The sequence below is a fragment of the Calonectris borealis genome, chromosome 17, assembly GCF_964195595.1.
Source record: "Calonectris borealis chromosome 17, bCalBor7.hap1.2, whole genome shotgun sequence".
In the NCBI taxonomy this organism is placed as follows: Eukaryota; Metazoa; Chordata; class Aves; order Procellariiformes; family Procellariidae; genus Calonectris; species Calonectris borealis.
This window is the reverse complement of record NC_134328.1, coordinates 613,348-626,832: the sequence shown is the minus strand read 5'-3', so window position 1 is coordinate 626,832 and position 13,485 is coordinate 613,348. Positions and strand designations below refer to the sequence as shown.

At 38.0% G+C, this 13,485-nt stretch overlaps 1 protein-coding gene across 4 annotated transcripts in view; it reads right to left on the bottom strand.

Moving 5' to 3' along the window:
- Positions 1-13,485, bottom strand: part of PHF20 (PHD finger protein 20) — a 71,845-nt gene that overhangs the window by 30,823 nt on the left and 27,537 nt on the right. For all 4 annotated transcript variants that reach the window (XM_075166180.1, XM_075166181.1, XM_075166179.1 and 1 more), the window contains 2 exons: positions 12,767-12,940; positions 2,377-2,655 (listed from right to left, as the gene is read on the bottom strand). In XM_075166180.1, coding sequence (XP_075022281.1) covers positions 2,377-2,655; positions 12,767-12,940 — 453 coding nt within the window. The remainder of the gene's footprint in view (positions 1-2,376; positions 2,656-12,766; positions 12,941-13,485) is intronic.

Sequence of the window (13,485 nt, the reverse complement as noted above, 5' to 3'; positions counted from 1 at the left end):
CTGTTAGAAATTGCCACCTTTTAAGCACGAAAACCTATCTAATATAGTGAAATATAAGAAGGGAAAAGGACATTTGTACCAAAATGTAAAATGATTTAAATCACTTTGAACAGGAGAATTTTTGCTCACAAAAGGGTTGTAAAGATGAAAAGTAAACCCACCATCTACCATACTTAATTATATATTCAAAAGCCTTCACACTTACTAAGCAGTACGTCCTGAAAAGCCTTTTAAAAAGGTGACATAAAAGTGTTCAGTAGACATGGAGAAAGTCTTGCTTAGCAGGCTGACTTCCTATACATGCCATTAAGAACAGAAGAGATGCTTGCAAAAAGACAGGACAACAGAACACAAAATGCAACAGTATGAGCTCATAAACCCCATTAACTCTCCTTTAGAATGTGTGGTACCCCCCCCAACAAAAATTAGAAGAATTAAGCACACATTAAGTTAAAAACAAAATGGCACTTAGTATCAGACATATGATATAACCGATACATAATGACATCACTTTTCTTCATCAAGAAAAACCTTACTGTAGCTCCACAATAGCAGGCTTTGACAGTGAAGGTGACTTGAAAACTTTACGGTCCACCTTCCACCTTGATGCACTGTTCAAGAGCTGTCAGCACAACCTAGGAGCTATTTGCAGGGATATGCTATGAAGCACATCATCGAAACAATCCAGGTTAAAAGTATCCATCCACAAATGAGAAATGAAAGGGGTGGGGGCTTAAAATAAGCAGATACGGTTACAACTCAACACCATCAAGAATTACCTGCCAGTGCAGCCAAGATGACATCAAACCAACACTGTGCATTTGGGGGAAAGGATAAATGAAAGGGTCAAGATCTTGAGTCACTAGTCAGTTCATTCAAGACAATCACAAGGAAAACAACTTCTCAAACCAAAATAATTATGCAGTTACAAAAAGCTGAATAGAAGTCTGTTTATGGAAAAGCACATGACACACAAGAAGCCTATTTTCATCACTGTGCAGTTGTTAGCAGCTATTCTTCATAAAGCGCTCATCTCAGTTGTGTTTCTCAAGGCAGTACTTCAGTTTTATTTAAGCTGCAAGCAAAGCATAATAAACGCAAGTTCGCACATCCAAATACATTTAAAGAAAAATCTTCCTCTACTTAACCAAATCTTATGCCTTCGCATTATTTAAAGTTACAGAAGTATTTGGGGTATGTAAGTTTACATGTAGTAGCAGTATGTTGAGTTACACTTATCTTGTTAGGAACAGGCAGTAGCACCTCAAATGAAAAAAAATGTTTGCTGGACACATTAGGAAAAGCAGATACGAAGCAAAGCAAGGCCAGATATATTCTGCTGTAGTAAGCTGTAGCTCAGTGAACAACTTGCAAGACTTTGAAATTCTTAATTAACAGAATATTAATGAAAGATCAAATGCAAAGACAAAAACCACCAGGGAATTCAGCAAAGAGAAAGTTGGATTTTATAGGACAGACTCAATCAGAAGACAAAAGAGATGACAATTTTTATGCACCTGCAGCACAAAGAGAAGTCAGTCCACAATAACAAAGTTTGGATAGGTTATCAACAACCAACACTGCAGTTCACAACTAGACCTAGATTGCCACTCTGATGTTATGCAAGACTCTAGGAAGAAAGCGCTTCAGAGAACGAGATGGTGAAGCAGAAGTTAACATGATTCTGAAGACTGCAAAGCAGTTATAACTTAAGAATTGATTTTTTTCCTAACCATTAAGTTTTTATCCCTTTCCACTACCCATCAGTTGTAGAAGGATCTTTTTCAAGTACAGCTATAGCAATTAGCATTTGTTAAACACTAGGACTTCCCCCCCTGCCCTGGTCCAGCAATGAGAACTGTAAGTACTGCAGAAACTGATACTGGATTTCTAGCTAAGTATACTCTTGAAGTCAGATCATGAAATGTAAAGACCAAGAAACAGGAGAGAACGGGAGTTACCCAGACTGTTTCCTTAATACAGAAAAGGAAAAAAGTCTTCGAACAATACTATTTAGATGTTTGTCAAGCCAGGAAAAAGAAAAAAAAAATCAGAAACTCAGGGAAATGTAGTTTTGAAAAAAGAACAGAGGTTTAACATTCAAGTATATTGTTGCAAAGCAATAAGAGAAGCTGCGTAGTCAGTTCATTACAGAACATGATCTGTATTTCTAGATGAAGGAATTTCTTCAATTTTATCTTCTCTAAAACATGACGTTTACACATATTACGCTTTTTCTCCACAAAGAAATATGCTAAGACAGAGCCCTAAAGAGACTCCTTCGGCCCAAAAGAAAATTGATTTCTGCTCTTTCCTGCTTGCTGCTGCTTTTAAAAAAAAAAAAAAAAAAAAGGAAGAGATCAGCAACATACTTACACAATGAACCAGTTGTGGTCCGTCCTCTTTTTGACCTTTCTTGATTAGCTTTTTCAGAAGCCAAAGAAGCTCTGGTTTGAATATTTCTTTTTACAGGGTTCTGCTGTGATTCTGCAGCGTTCTCCACTCCATGCAAGTATTTCATGTGATAATGCAATAACTTGGCTTTGCGGAAGCATTTTGGACAGTCCAAGAACTTGCATCTAAACTTGTGATCTTGATCAACAGTTGCAGCTTTTTTTGAGGCAAGAAAATCTGCTCTCCTACAAGGTTTTGTTACTGTAAGAACAAAACAGATAAATTCCTCCATGCTTTTGCTATATTTATCAAATGGTTTCCTAAACTTAAAACAACAAAAAAAGTTAAGAAATGGGCATGCATTCAAACATGTTAGCTATGAAATGCTAAAAATAAAATTTTATGCTGTATCTGCCTTTAAGATCAATAGCTTCTACGGGAAAACACCGCCCTACTGTCCTCTTAAAAATTGGTTGTCATGACACCAGTGTTTTTATGAATGAGTTACTGTCAAGAAAACGACATTTTGCTTCCATGAGTTCCTTGCTCAACAGCCAATATTACTGTGTATAGTGCTACTATAGATACGAGACTGAATTACACAGAGATTGTGTATTTTAGTCAGAACACTGAAGATTATGTTCTATCAACTATTTATTTAATTGTTTGTAACTGTTCACACCTTTGGTGAAAGCACTTTCCAAGGAAAACAGTTCTGCTTCTTTCCTTATAACTATTTTGCTACCTGCTTTCTGGATGCCTTGTCCTACCGCCAAAGTCTGGTTATTTCCAAGAACAATGGAAGCAGTATGTCAGAACTACATTTTTCAAGTAAAATTGAAATTTATTTCAATTTTCAAGCAGCAATGAAAGAATGAAACTAAGCAAAAGGAAAAATCACTTGCATCTGTTAAAAAATGTCCCCTATGAGCTATAGTTAATTAGTTTCTCAAAAAAAGCAAGGGAAGTCTTCAGACTCAATTGAAGAACATTTTAAGGCATCTGTTTTACAGAGCACTGCTGTGCAACCCAGGGCTACACCTAAACTTGACCTGGTAAATTCCTACAACTTTTTCCAGCATTTCAGAAGCCTTTAATTCATGTTTTTGCTAAGAAATACACAAAAGAAACATTCTGAACTAAGAGTAAATCAGACTATTGTCACCAGTATCTGTACCCGATACAACAGAGAAGAGGTAGAAATTTGGAAACACACAGATATAAAGAGATCCAGGCAATTATCCATCCCTAATATGCACACAGCATCAAAAAAATCCCTCACCAACTAGGGCGCAATGGAAAGGAGGTGTCGTTTTTATAAAACAGCTTCCAAATATAATTTTTCCATTTGTTTTGCCAGCACTAAAATTTAATTTCCATATTTACAAATGTTTTCAAACTTGGAGGATTAAGAAAGGAGTAGTGTTTAAAGCTAAGACCCAGACCTAGCAACAGTGATGCAAAACTGAAGGTATGCAGCACATGAATGAAAATTAAAACATTATATTAGAAGTAGTTGAAAACAAGGAACACAAAAGGACCCAGAAACATTACAAACAAAAATAAGCGCAGAAAAAAATAAGACTTTCCACAAGTGCACATATGCCAGAACGCATAGAATGGGAATGTTTAAAGGCAGCGTCAACACTATCTTGGTGTAAGAACACAGGACAGCTTGTTCAGAAATGTTTAGTGTGTAGCAACAAAAATGGTGAGTGTTACTGAGCTGCATACTTAAAGGTTATGTCATAGTGAAGAAAATCATCCTAGATCGCTGTATCTGAAGCACACTCAGTTTTTAAGTACTGTGTTATGACAAAGAAACAAAACTTGGAAGCTAGAGAAAAAACAAGTAATGGTACTATGGAAGCTGATGTACGGGGAAGAATTAAGAAGTCATATGCACATCAGGCTGGTTAAAAGAAAGAATATTCAGTTAATTTTGAGAAGAAAATAGTAAAAATGAAGATACTGCTTTTGGGTGTTTCACAAAGATAATGACAAGGAGAAAGAGAAAGACATTTTGGCATAGCCATATTAAGAACATCCTGACAGGGATACTGCTTCAAGCAATTATGGTAATAAGATTGCAACAAAGCCAGACAATTGGATCCCACTTCCAGAATGACAAAGTTTGCCAATACCAAAATCAAAATATACTGTACACCATCTAAAGTTACGTTCATAAAGAATGAAAAATATTTCAGGAATAGTCAGTGAAATGGCCTGTAGGTTTAGTGAAAGCAAGTGCAGAAAGGTTCTCTCGACTATAAAGCTAAAAACCAGTGTTCAGGACAATGAAAGAGAACTTGTTTCTATTTAATAACTAACATAAAGATGGGAAACATAACTGCAGCAGAAGGGGGTAATAGGGTCTGAAGATTTAGCCAAAAAATATTACAAAAATGACAAGGGAAACTATTATACCATCACACAATTGTCATGATGAGGCCCTGTATCCAAGCTCAGACCACTTCCTTTCCATTGAGATGGACAAATTCTTGAGAAGATACAGGGAATGATCAGTTGATCAGCTACAAGTTAGAAGAGGAGCACAGGATCACGTTAGCTGAAGTTTAGAAACAGAGCTAACAAAGACACAGGGTAAGGGGAAGGAAAGAAGACAAACTTACTGTAAAATGCAAAAGGAATCTATTCAGAGTAATAAAAACAGAAAATCCCACACAGTTTGAAACAAAGTTTAAATTATTACCATCACCACCACATTTGGGGGCATTTTCCTTCTTTACAAGTAACACAATAGAACTCCCTGCTGCCAGGGCACAGCAGGAAGCTGATGCCCAACTCTGCCACCCAGGAGAGCCTCTGAAGAGCCTGTGCTCCCAGCCAAATGCTCTGAAGCCAACCCAAAGGGGGGAACTTCCATCCTTACACATATATACACATATATACAATTTTTGCTCACAATGCATGGTACTAAAAATGGTTTCTATGGAAAGGAAGTTTTGCTGTATTAGCTTCAGATTTTCAGGCACTTGCCTTTTCAGAGGAGCTTGGTGGGTGTTTTCTCTGAGTACAGAAGTTAACGATAGACCTACCACCTGCTATTTCTTCCATGTTTACGACCAAAATTAAAACTCCTCACCTAGCATTCAATTAGCCATTACAATATTAAGCACAGATGCTCAAGGTTAAACAACGGTGTCTCCTTTAAATTCCACTACAGAGGGGGAAAAAAATATCCCTTCAGCATTCAAGTCAGCAATCTCTCTCACTTGTCATTGTGCTGTGTTATCCAAGGTTCAAGCTAAGACCATGTTTAGCAGTAAGTTTACTGTAAAATGTCACTGTGTGAAGCTTCTGAGTCCACAAGAGATTTTTTTTGCCCCATCACCAATTCTTTGTTTGAATCGACTCCTGCTGGGACAGGAATGTTTGGCAGCAGCACAGTATCTTGACTGAAGGTCTGCCATCCGGAGACATCTTCTGCAACATGTCGGTGAGCTATCCCAGAAAGCTAACAGTACACGTAACACTGAGCATTTTCCCCCAAATAAAACTGGCCTTGCTGCAGTTTCTAGCCATTAGATCTTCACAAACAATTGCCTGTTAAACTGATGAGACTTCTAGTCTCTATTGCCTAGTCTCCACAGAAATATTAAGTGACAATCAAATTATTCCTTCACCTGCTGTTAAACTAAACGCATTGAATCTCTCCAGAACATATGTTCTCTGGTCCTTCCATCTGTATTATTTTCAAGATTATTTTGTTTGTCACCATTACCTTTCTTGAACTGCAGACATAAATTTTATGTATCCTGCGGGTAACTGCACACACATAGGTGATTCTGGATAGCGATAACAAAACCTCATCTCTCACATTTCCATCTAGTCACACAGATGTGAAGTTGACCTGTGGGGTCCAATGTTACTGGTTCAGCGCAGTCAGTCTCAAAATTCTAAAAACAATTTTGGAGCCTGTGCTTGCTTGGGAATACGTCTGTTATCATAATAGTCCACATTTAAATACAACCTTCTACTTAGCCCAGCTGACACTTTTTACACTGTGCTTTGGATCACTTCACACCACTGGGCTAGCTTCCTTATTAATTACCTACTACTTTGGTCTTATTTCTTCTGAAATCTTGTATTGTTTTTCTTGAGCTTGCCAAAAGTGTTCCTGTTCATCATTTTAGCACCCAAACTATGTTTCTTCCTTTATTTTCAGAAATCTCTGTCTTTCAAGATCTCTTGTGAAACAAAGAGCATCCTTCCGAATTGCTCTTCGCAAACTACTGTAGGTAAGGATAGCATCCAAGCATTTCCCGTGTGTCCAGAATCCACTCAACGACGAAGTAGATGCTTGGTGTAATAAACAGATACAGCATCAATAATCACAGATCATTACATGTTCATAAAGTTGTGATTTTTGAGCCTGAAACATTACTTGACATTGCAAGAACTACCCAACACAGTATTTCATCTGATCCTCCACTCACCATTTTCTCCCTGTGCTGGCACTAAATTTGTCACAATAAAAACAAGGAGGTCTATACTGCACAAAAAGCTTGTAAGTGTGCAATGCGCTACTGTGCAAACCTCTACATACCTGTAAAGGGGGCTAGCAGCTGGGTGGATGTAAAGGCTTCACCTGCACTTTGAGGTGTAACTGAAACACTGTGTCCAGATCGTGGTGCCTGGCTGTAAGAAACTAAGTGAGCAAGGCAGGATGGAGCTCTTTATGTACTACATTGTTAGGCTTAAAAAGACAACTTTTACACTACCTTGAAGGAATCAAAGCCTACCTAGGTAAGCTGCAGAATACACAGCTGCTCTCTCAAACTGGATGCAAAGATACTATGCTTCTCTTTAACTGAAACCCAAAGCTAAAAGTGACAAAATTAGAAAAACACATGGTAAGGATAAGGCAAATGGAATCCCTGATGCATGTCTATGCAAATAAAAAAGTAATCTTAAGAGTTCTGGTAAATACAACTACAAACACAATAGCAGATCTGTGCAAAGAAAAGGCAGTCCACCTTTAAATTCAAATCAGTTTGCAAGAGTAAAGCAACATGAACAGCTCTAGAGTGCTTCTAAGCCTGTTTTCACATATATGAAACAGAGCTTTAACCGGCTGCAAAAATTTGCTGGACTGTCACCCTGTTTTTTGAAAGACAACTTGGATTTAACTAAATCCTAAATCACCAATTCTGGTCCCTAAACATTAGAGGAGCCAAAAAACAGCAGAATAGGATTTTCATCCTCTAGTATATGTAATTAACCAGAATTTTGCTGAAAATTTTTAAAAAGGAACTTAAGTTTTGACAAGCAATGCTATATTGCCCTTTCAGAACACATTACAGACATACACATTTTAAAACATAACAAGCATATAAACACTCCAAATTGTATTTGCTGTTATAAATGTCTGCAACTTCTATAAATCTGAATCATCTACCAACCAGTGACTGGGAAACACTCTTTAAAAAGAGCTTTCGTCCTTATTCCTGATATTCAAATACTATAAAAACCAAGTTCTTCCTATACATCATGCAAGTTAAAACTAATACTACGAGGGTGCACCACTCACCCATGCCAAAACAAGACTAACACAACACACTGAAGGAAATGAAGGTTATTAATTTTATTATGTCTTGTAGTATTTTCTTACAGGAAGAGAATGAATTCCCATCAAGTGACTAGAATTAAAGCCTACAGACAAATTTAAAAAAGTTAGTACTGGGTTACAATGTTGTACTTTAAGTAAAAAGTTATCTTTGACCTTAACTTCCATGCTTTATTTTGCGGGAATCTTGTGCAGAAGAAACATTCCTTTTTTCTACCCACGCCACCCAGTCTGACAATATACTTCTCCCCCTTCCAAACCCCAAATCTCTTTAATACACTTGGCAGTCTGAGAACATAACTGCTTGATTTACAGTTATCAGTATTTGAAGAGATGTCTATCTGTTCCCTTGATAATTACCCACGAAATAAGTTAACTTGGCTTTCAGCCTCCACCACCAGTTATTTTTAGGACAGCATGCTCAGACTCCTTCACAAGCCCCCCCAAGAGCAGGAAGCCACTGGTGATTTTCCGAGACCTTTTTAGATCCCACACCAAGGGACCTCTGTCACATGGCAACTCCCAGGTGAAAGCCCAAGCCCTACTCTTCCCCCATCAGGCAGCTCATCGGCACTGGAGCATACAGACATCATCCCACGAATAAGACAGAAGCTCGTACAGGAAAACATAAATCCACTTCTAACTACAGAAGGTTTATCCATGATAGCATCTATGGATTTTAAAATTCTTGTATCAACAAACCACTTGTTAATAACATTTTAAATGTTTGTTAAGTATGGAAACGTAGATTTTTGTACTTGGATTTCAGTTACAGTATTTACCTAGAAAGACCCTGTACAGTTCTTATTCCCCATCCTTAAGAGTTTTCTCCAATAAAAACACTTTCTTGCCACATCTGGATGTCCACCCAGGTGCATGTCCGTTAACATTTCTAATGTTAAATGAGATGGCTTTAATTAAATGAAACAAAATCCATGCTCAGATGTGTGGATTTTCAGACACCACCACAGTGCTGAACTTCAGGTCAGAATTCAATATGAGCACATGTTCTTGAATTAACGTTAATCCAGCCAGCATCAAGAGTGCACAAGCTATACCAGAGGCTTTGGGCAAGTAAGTGAACCAAGTCATGTTCCCACAGCTCTACATCTTGTATCCAATTAAGCAAGTTCAGGAGAAGACCACATCCTGCACATCACATCAGTGTGACTAACACCACACATGTAGGTATTACACATTCAGCTGGAGTTCTCCCCAGTTCAAGCCCAAATTACAAACACTCAGCAATATATGCATTAGGAAGTCAGAGGGAAGTGGTAATAACGGCAAAAGATACCCAAAGGGGTCACAGTTTTTTTGAACTCCCAATGGTTCAGTTGCACACCAGCATTATACTGGTGTCCTGCCCCATCTACCTGCTGCCGAAATTATGCTCCCCAAATGCTGAAAAAGCAGAATTGAGAAATACTACCTTATAAATTTCAAATGTACAAGTGAATTCCTCTCCCTACTTCCTCCCTTACAAAACACAGCATCTCACCCCAACACGTATTATACAAGTTCAAGGGCATAAAACAAGGCAATTGTAAACTGCATCTGCAATCTCAATCAGAATGTAAGTATGCAAGTAGAGGAAGAAAAATCTGCTGGTGTTTTAGTTTAACCTAAATCCTTAAATCTGTCAGTCATTTCCCTCACGTTTTTTCATGGAAGGAGAAGAGATTCCCCATCAGCAACAAATACACAGAGAAGTAACATTTTTACACAGTCAAGCCTGTTTTGTCTATTTGTTCTTTCATAGTCACTGGAAGTGATTTGTTTGCTGTAACGCCTAACATATACTGCTGAGAACACACTAGTTCCCACTACATTATAGCCCTGAACTCAGATCCCCAAACTCTTCTTTTTTTTAAAGGAAAGAAGCCTTCTCTGAAGATGACCATACAGCTACGACAACACACCAGTTCACATACACTAGTAAAAATTTTTAAAACGCTTTTGATTTCATAGTTACTTGAAACTAAGACATTATGAAACACCCTGAAAAGCTTTGCAGCCTAAATGAGTCCTTAAGTTAGAAAATAGATGCCCTTGCAGGAGGCATTTTTTAAAATAGTAGTTGACCACTAACCCCAAACATGTGTTACGGTACCAAGTAAAGTAATCTTTATTTTTGAGAATATTCCACGAGTACTTCTGGATTATTTTACAGAGGCAATGGCAGCAGATGCCTTCTTAATACTGCATTAACTGTTTGGAAGAACATCTGTAACCATTAACACAGGTAATACACTGTTAATACAGTGTGTTCTTTCAAAACGCCAAGATTTACCATTCTGCAAATTCTCAGACCTTATCAAGCAAAGTTGTGGTTTGTCAATCTGTAGTTCAATGAATACCTCCAAAAGATTATACAAAAGATAAGTGTCATCTTAAAAACGCTGCACTTCAAATTGAAAATTTGCAGGAATTTACAAAATAAAAGGCTAAATGGTTGTCAGCTAAAAAACACACTTTAAGAAATGCAGTAGATTTGTTGTGCAAGATCACTAAAGTTCAAAAGTATTTTATCATATTGTTTTCCTTATAAAGCATTTCCAAAAGGTGACTGTATCAACCGTAGGGGAAAGCTTTGCCATACCTTCTCTTCTATTTAATAGTTTGTCAGAGGCTGAAAAGTGAGTATCAGACATACTAAAAATTCTTTCAATTTTCAAAACTGCTACAATCTGCTATATCTCTTAGAAGAGTTGTCTCTAAGGTGCAAGTCCTTCACCTCAGGCCAGTTTCAGTTCACCGTACCCGTTTGGAATCATGCCTGTACCTGCACACCTTCTCACAGGCCTAAGACTGGAGTCACAACAGCCACCACTCTTTCTGCTTGCCTGGAGCACAAGATTCCAACAGGATCAAGAAGCATCACTGCTTTTTAGCATTTCTTTGCACTCCCAATGACACAAGTCTCTGCAGTCTTTCTGTTAAGAACTCCAGGGACATCTTCCAGAGATCCAGTGAAGGAGGAAGATAAAATTAATGCTCCTTTGCTGCTACAGCAGACGATCCCTCCTGCCATCTGCAAAAGCTACCCCAGGGTGAAAATTTGCAAACAGGCGATGGCTGTTCATCTTAAAATTACATTCAAGGATGCCTGTTCAGTTTCAAGGGCACCTTGGAGGAGAGGAACTTCAAATTCCAAAGGAAAGAGCTACAAAGCACAGCACTAGCTGCTAACATTGCTGGCGCTGCAAACTTCTTATAGACAGGGTACCAGTTTAGCCACCCGGATGGCAGACTATTACAGCAGTACCTGACAAGTGCTTGTGAGGAGCTTCACCAGTTGTGAGCACATGAACTTAAGGAAACCAGTGATGTTACACTGCAATTACTCAGAGGAAGTATTCAACTTAAACTTGGAGCAGCACTTGTTACATCTTTCCTTTGCTTTGGAGACTTGCAGGCAGGCTGTCAATAGCTCATGTACTCAGAGCTAATACAGAGAGTAGTGGCATTTCCTTGGCACCAGAGAGAGTAATATTCTGTTCAGCTACAATAACCAAACAGTGGTTTTGCTTTCATGAGCCAAAAAAAGCTACAACCCATCAGTTAAAAAAAGTTAAACCCAAGAGTACTTTACAAACTGAAAAGGACACAGCAGCCTGACTAGCAAAAAGAATCTGCAGCCACTCCTCTGAACTCACTGCCACAATATAGGGAAGGAAAGGCATGGTCCCAACACACATCAACTGAGAAGACTCTGAATACACCATAGTTACAATACAGGTAGATATATCATCAGCGTAGTTAGGAAGGAGAGCAAGATCAAAAGAGCTCCAATTTTTACATAGTAAAAGACCGCTTACACATCAAACCTGAGCAAAGGAAAAGAGGTAAATTCCTTCCTGCACTGAAGGTGCACATCAGTGGCAAAGAGAGAGGACATTTCATTTGTACAGTTACACGAGAGTGGGTGAAAGAGGACATGTGCAAACAGGAGGGTAAATTTGGAATCACCAACGAGCAGGATGAAAGCTAACACATACAGATTACTCCAGCAATGCTAAGCAAGTGTAAAGCCCTCTAAATTCTCAGTTCCACTTAAAATTAAGCTTCTCTGACAGAGCATAAGCTAGGGAATTTGTAGTTTAAGTTTCCCCAGTTAGCTGCAGATCTGAGTATTAACGTTACAAGAAATAATCACAGGACAGCCCTATTTTGGCATAGTCTATCTGTATAGGAAATTTTAATCTGAAAAAGCAAGGTAATCCACAGCTAACAAAGCAACAACCCCCAGCTAAGAGAAAATAGAATATATACATTATTAAGACAGACACTGAAATGTTTGAGCTATTTCATAAATTTGCACTAAGACCTCTAAATAGTCTAGGGCTTAAGTATAACAGAAGCCAAAACATAAGGATATAGAAATGCACAATCAGGATTCCCAAACATCAATGCTACCACATACCTGCAGCACAGAAATTACAAAAGAACCTGACCTTTTAAGATGTTAGTCCAACTTAATCCAGAATTACAAACATTAAATTATAACCTGAAAACAAGCATTTGTTAATTTCACCATTCACATGCTAAAAATATTACGCCTAGTCATTTAAAAATTTCCACTTTTTGGAAGATTGCTGTCAATCTCCACAGATAAGATCAAAAGCGAGTCCAGAAGGAATAAAAATATACATTTTCCCCTGTGGTTAACATTGCAAAAACGCATAATTTTTGTTAGTGACACTCGTACAAGCATGAAACACCTAGCATCAGTTGCCTTAAGAAATACATCAATATTAAATATGAAATCAAAATTTGAACCTGTAGCAGCAGAAGGTTCTTGAGTTCTGACAGTAACAGAGGAAGACTCAGTGTCTTCAACTTTTTCTTCCTGTAAACTGGCATCTGTACTGAGCGCTGTGCTATGTGATGTGTTTCCAGGAGATCCTTGTTTACTGGAACTTTGGTCAGATTCAACAGGAATTTCTAACTGGACTAGAATAGAGGAAAAAGTTTTCATTGCGTAAAATGCTCACAAAAGCATCTTCCAAAACACTGATGTGTGCATTCACCACATTACAGTGGAGACAAATATCCATCTCTGCTCAGACTGCTTGCTGTAAAAATTGCTGCTTGCTGTAAAAATTAAGTTTTTACAACACAGCTACTTGCAACAACCCTCTCAGTTTAGAGCTGCTTAGAAACACACAGGCTGCTAACTCTTTATAGCCTAAAATGTGACAGGTCTCCTCAAACCATTACCAGAGCTCCCCCTGAAAGGGAAAGGCAGTGAAGCACAGGGCAGAAAGAAGCATTATGTCCACCCAGTCTAAGAATAAAAGCATCCCATTTGGTGTTTTTAGTATTCAACAAGAGGATTAGACTGTAAATTTAGCACTTGGGTTACTTCTTCAATCTATAAGACTTTGTAATTACCTCATTTTCACAAGCATAACCTGCATCCCTTAAAAAAAAAAAAGAAAACAAAAAAAACCCCACAACATTTCCTTTAAGTTATTTTACAACCGATGGAGCTCTCC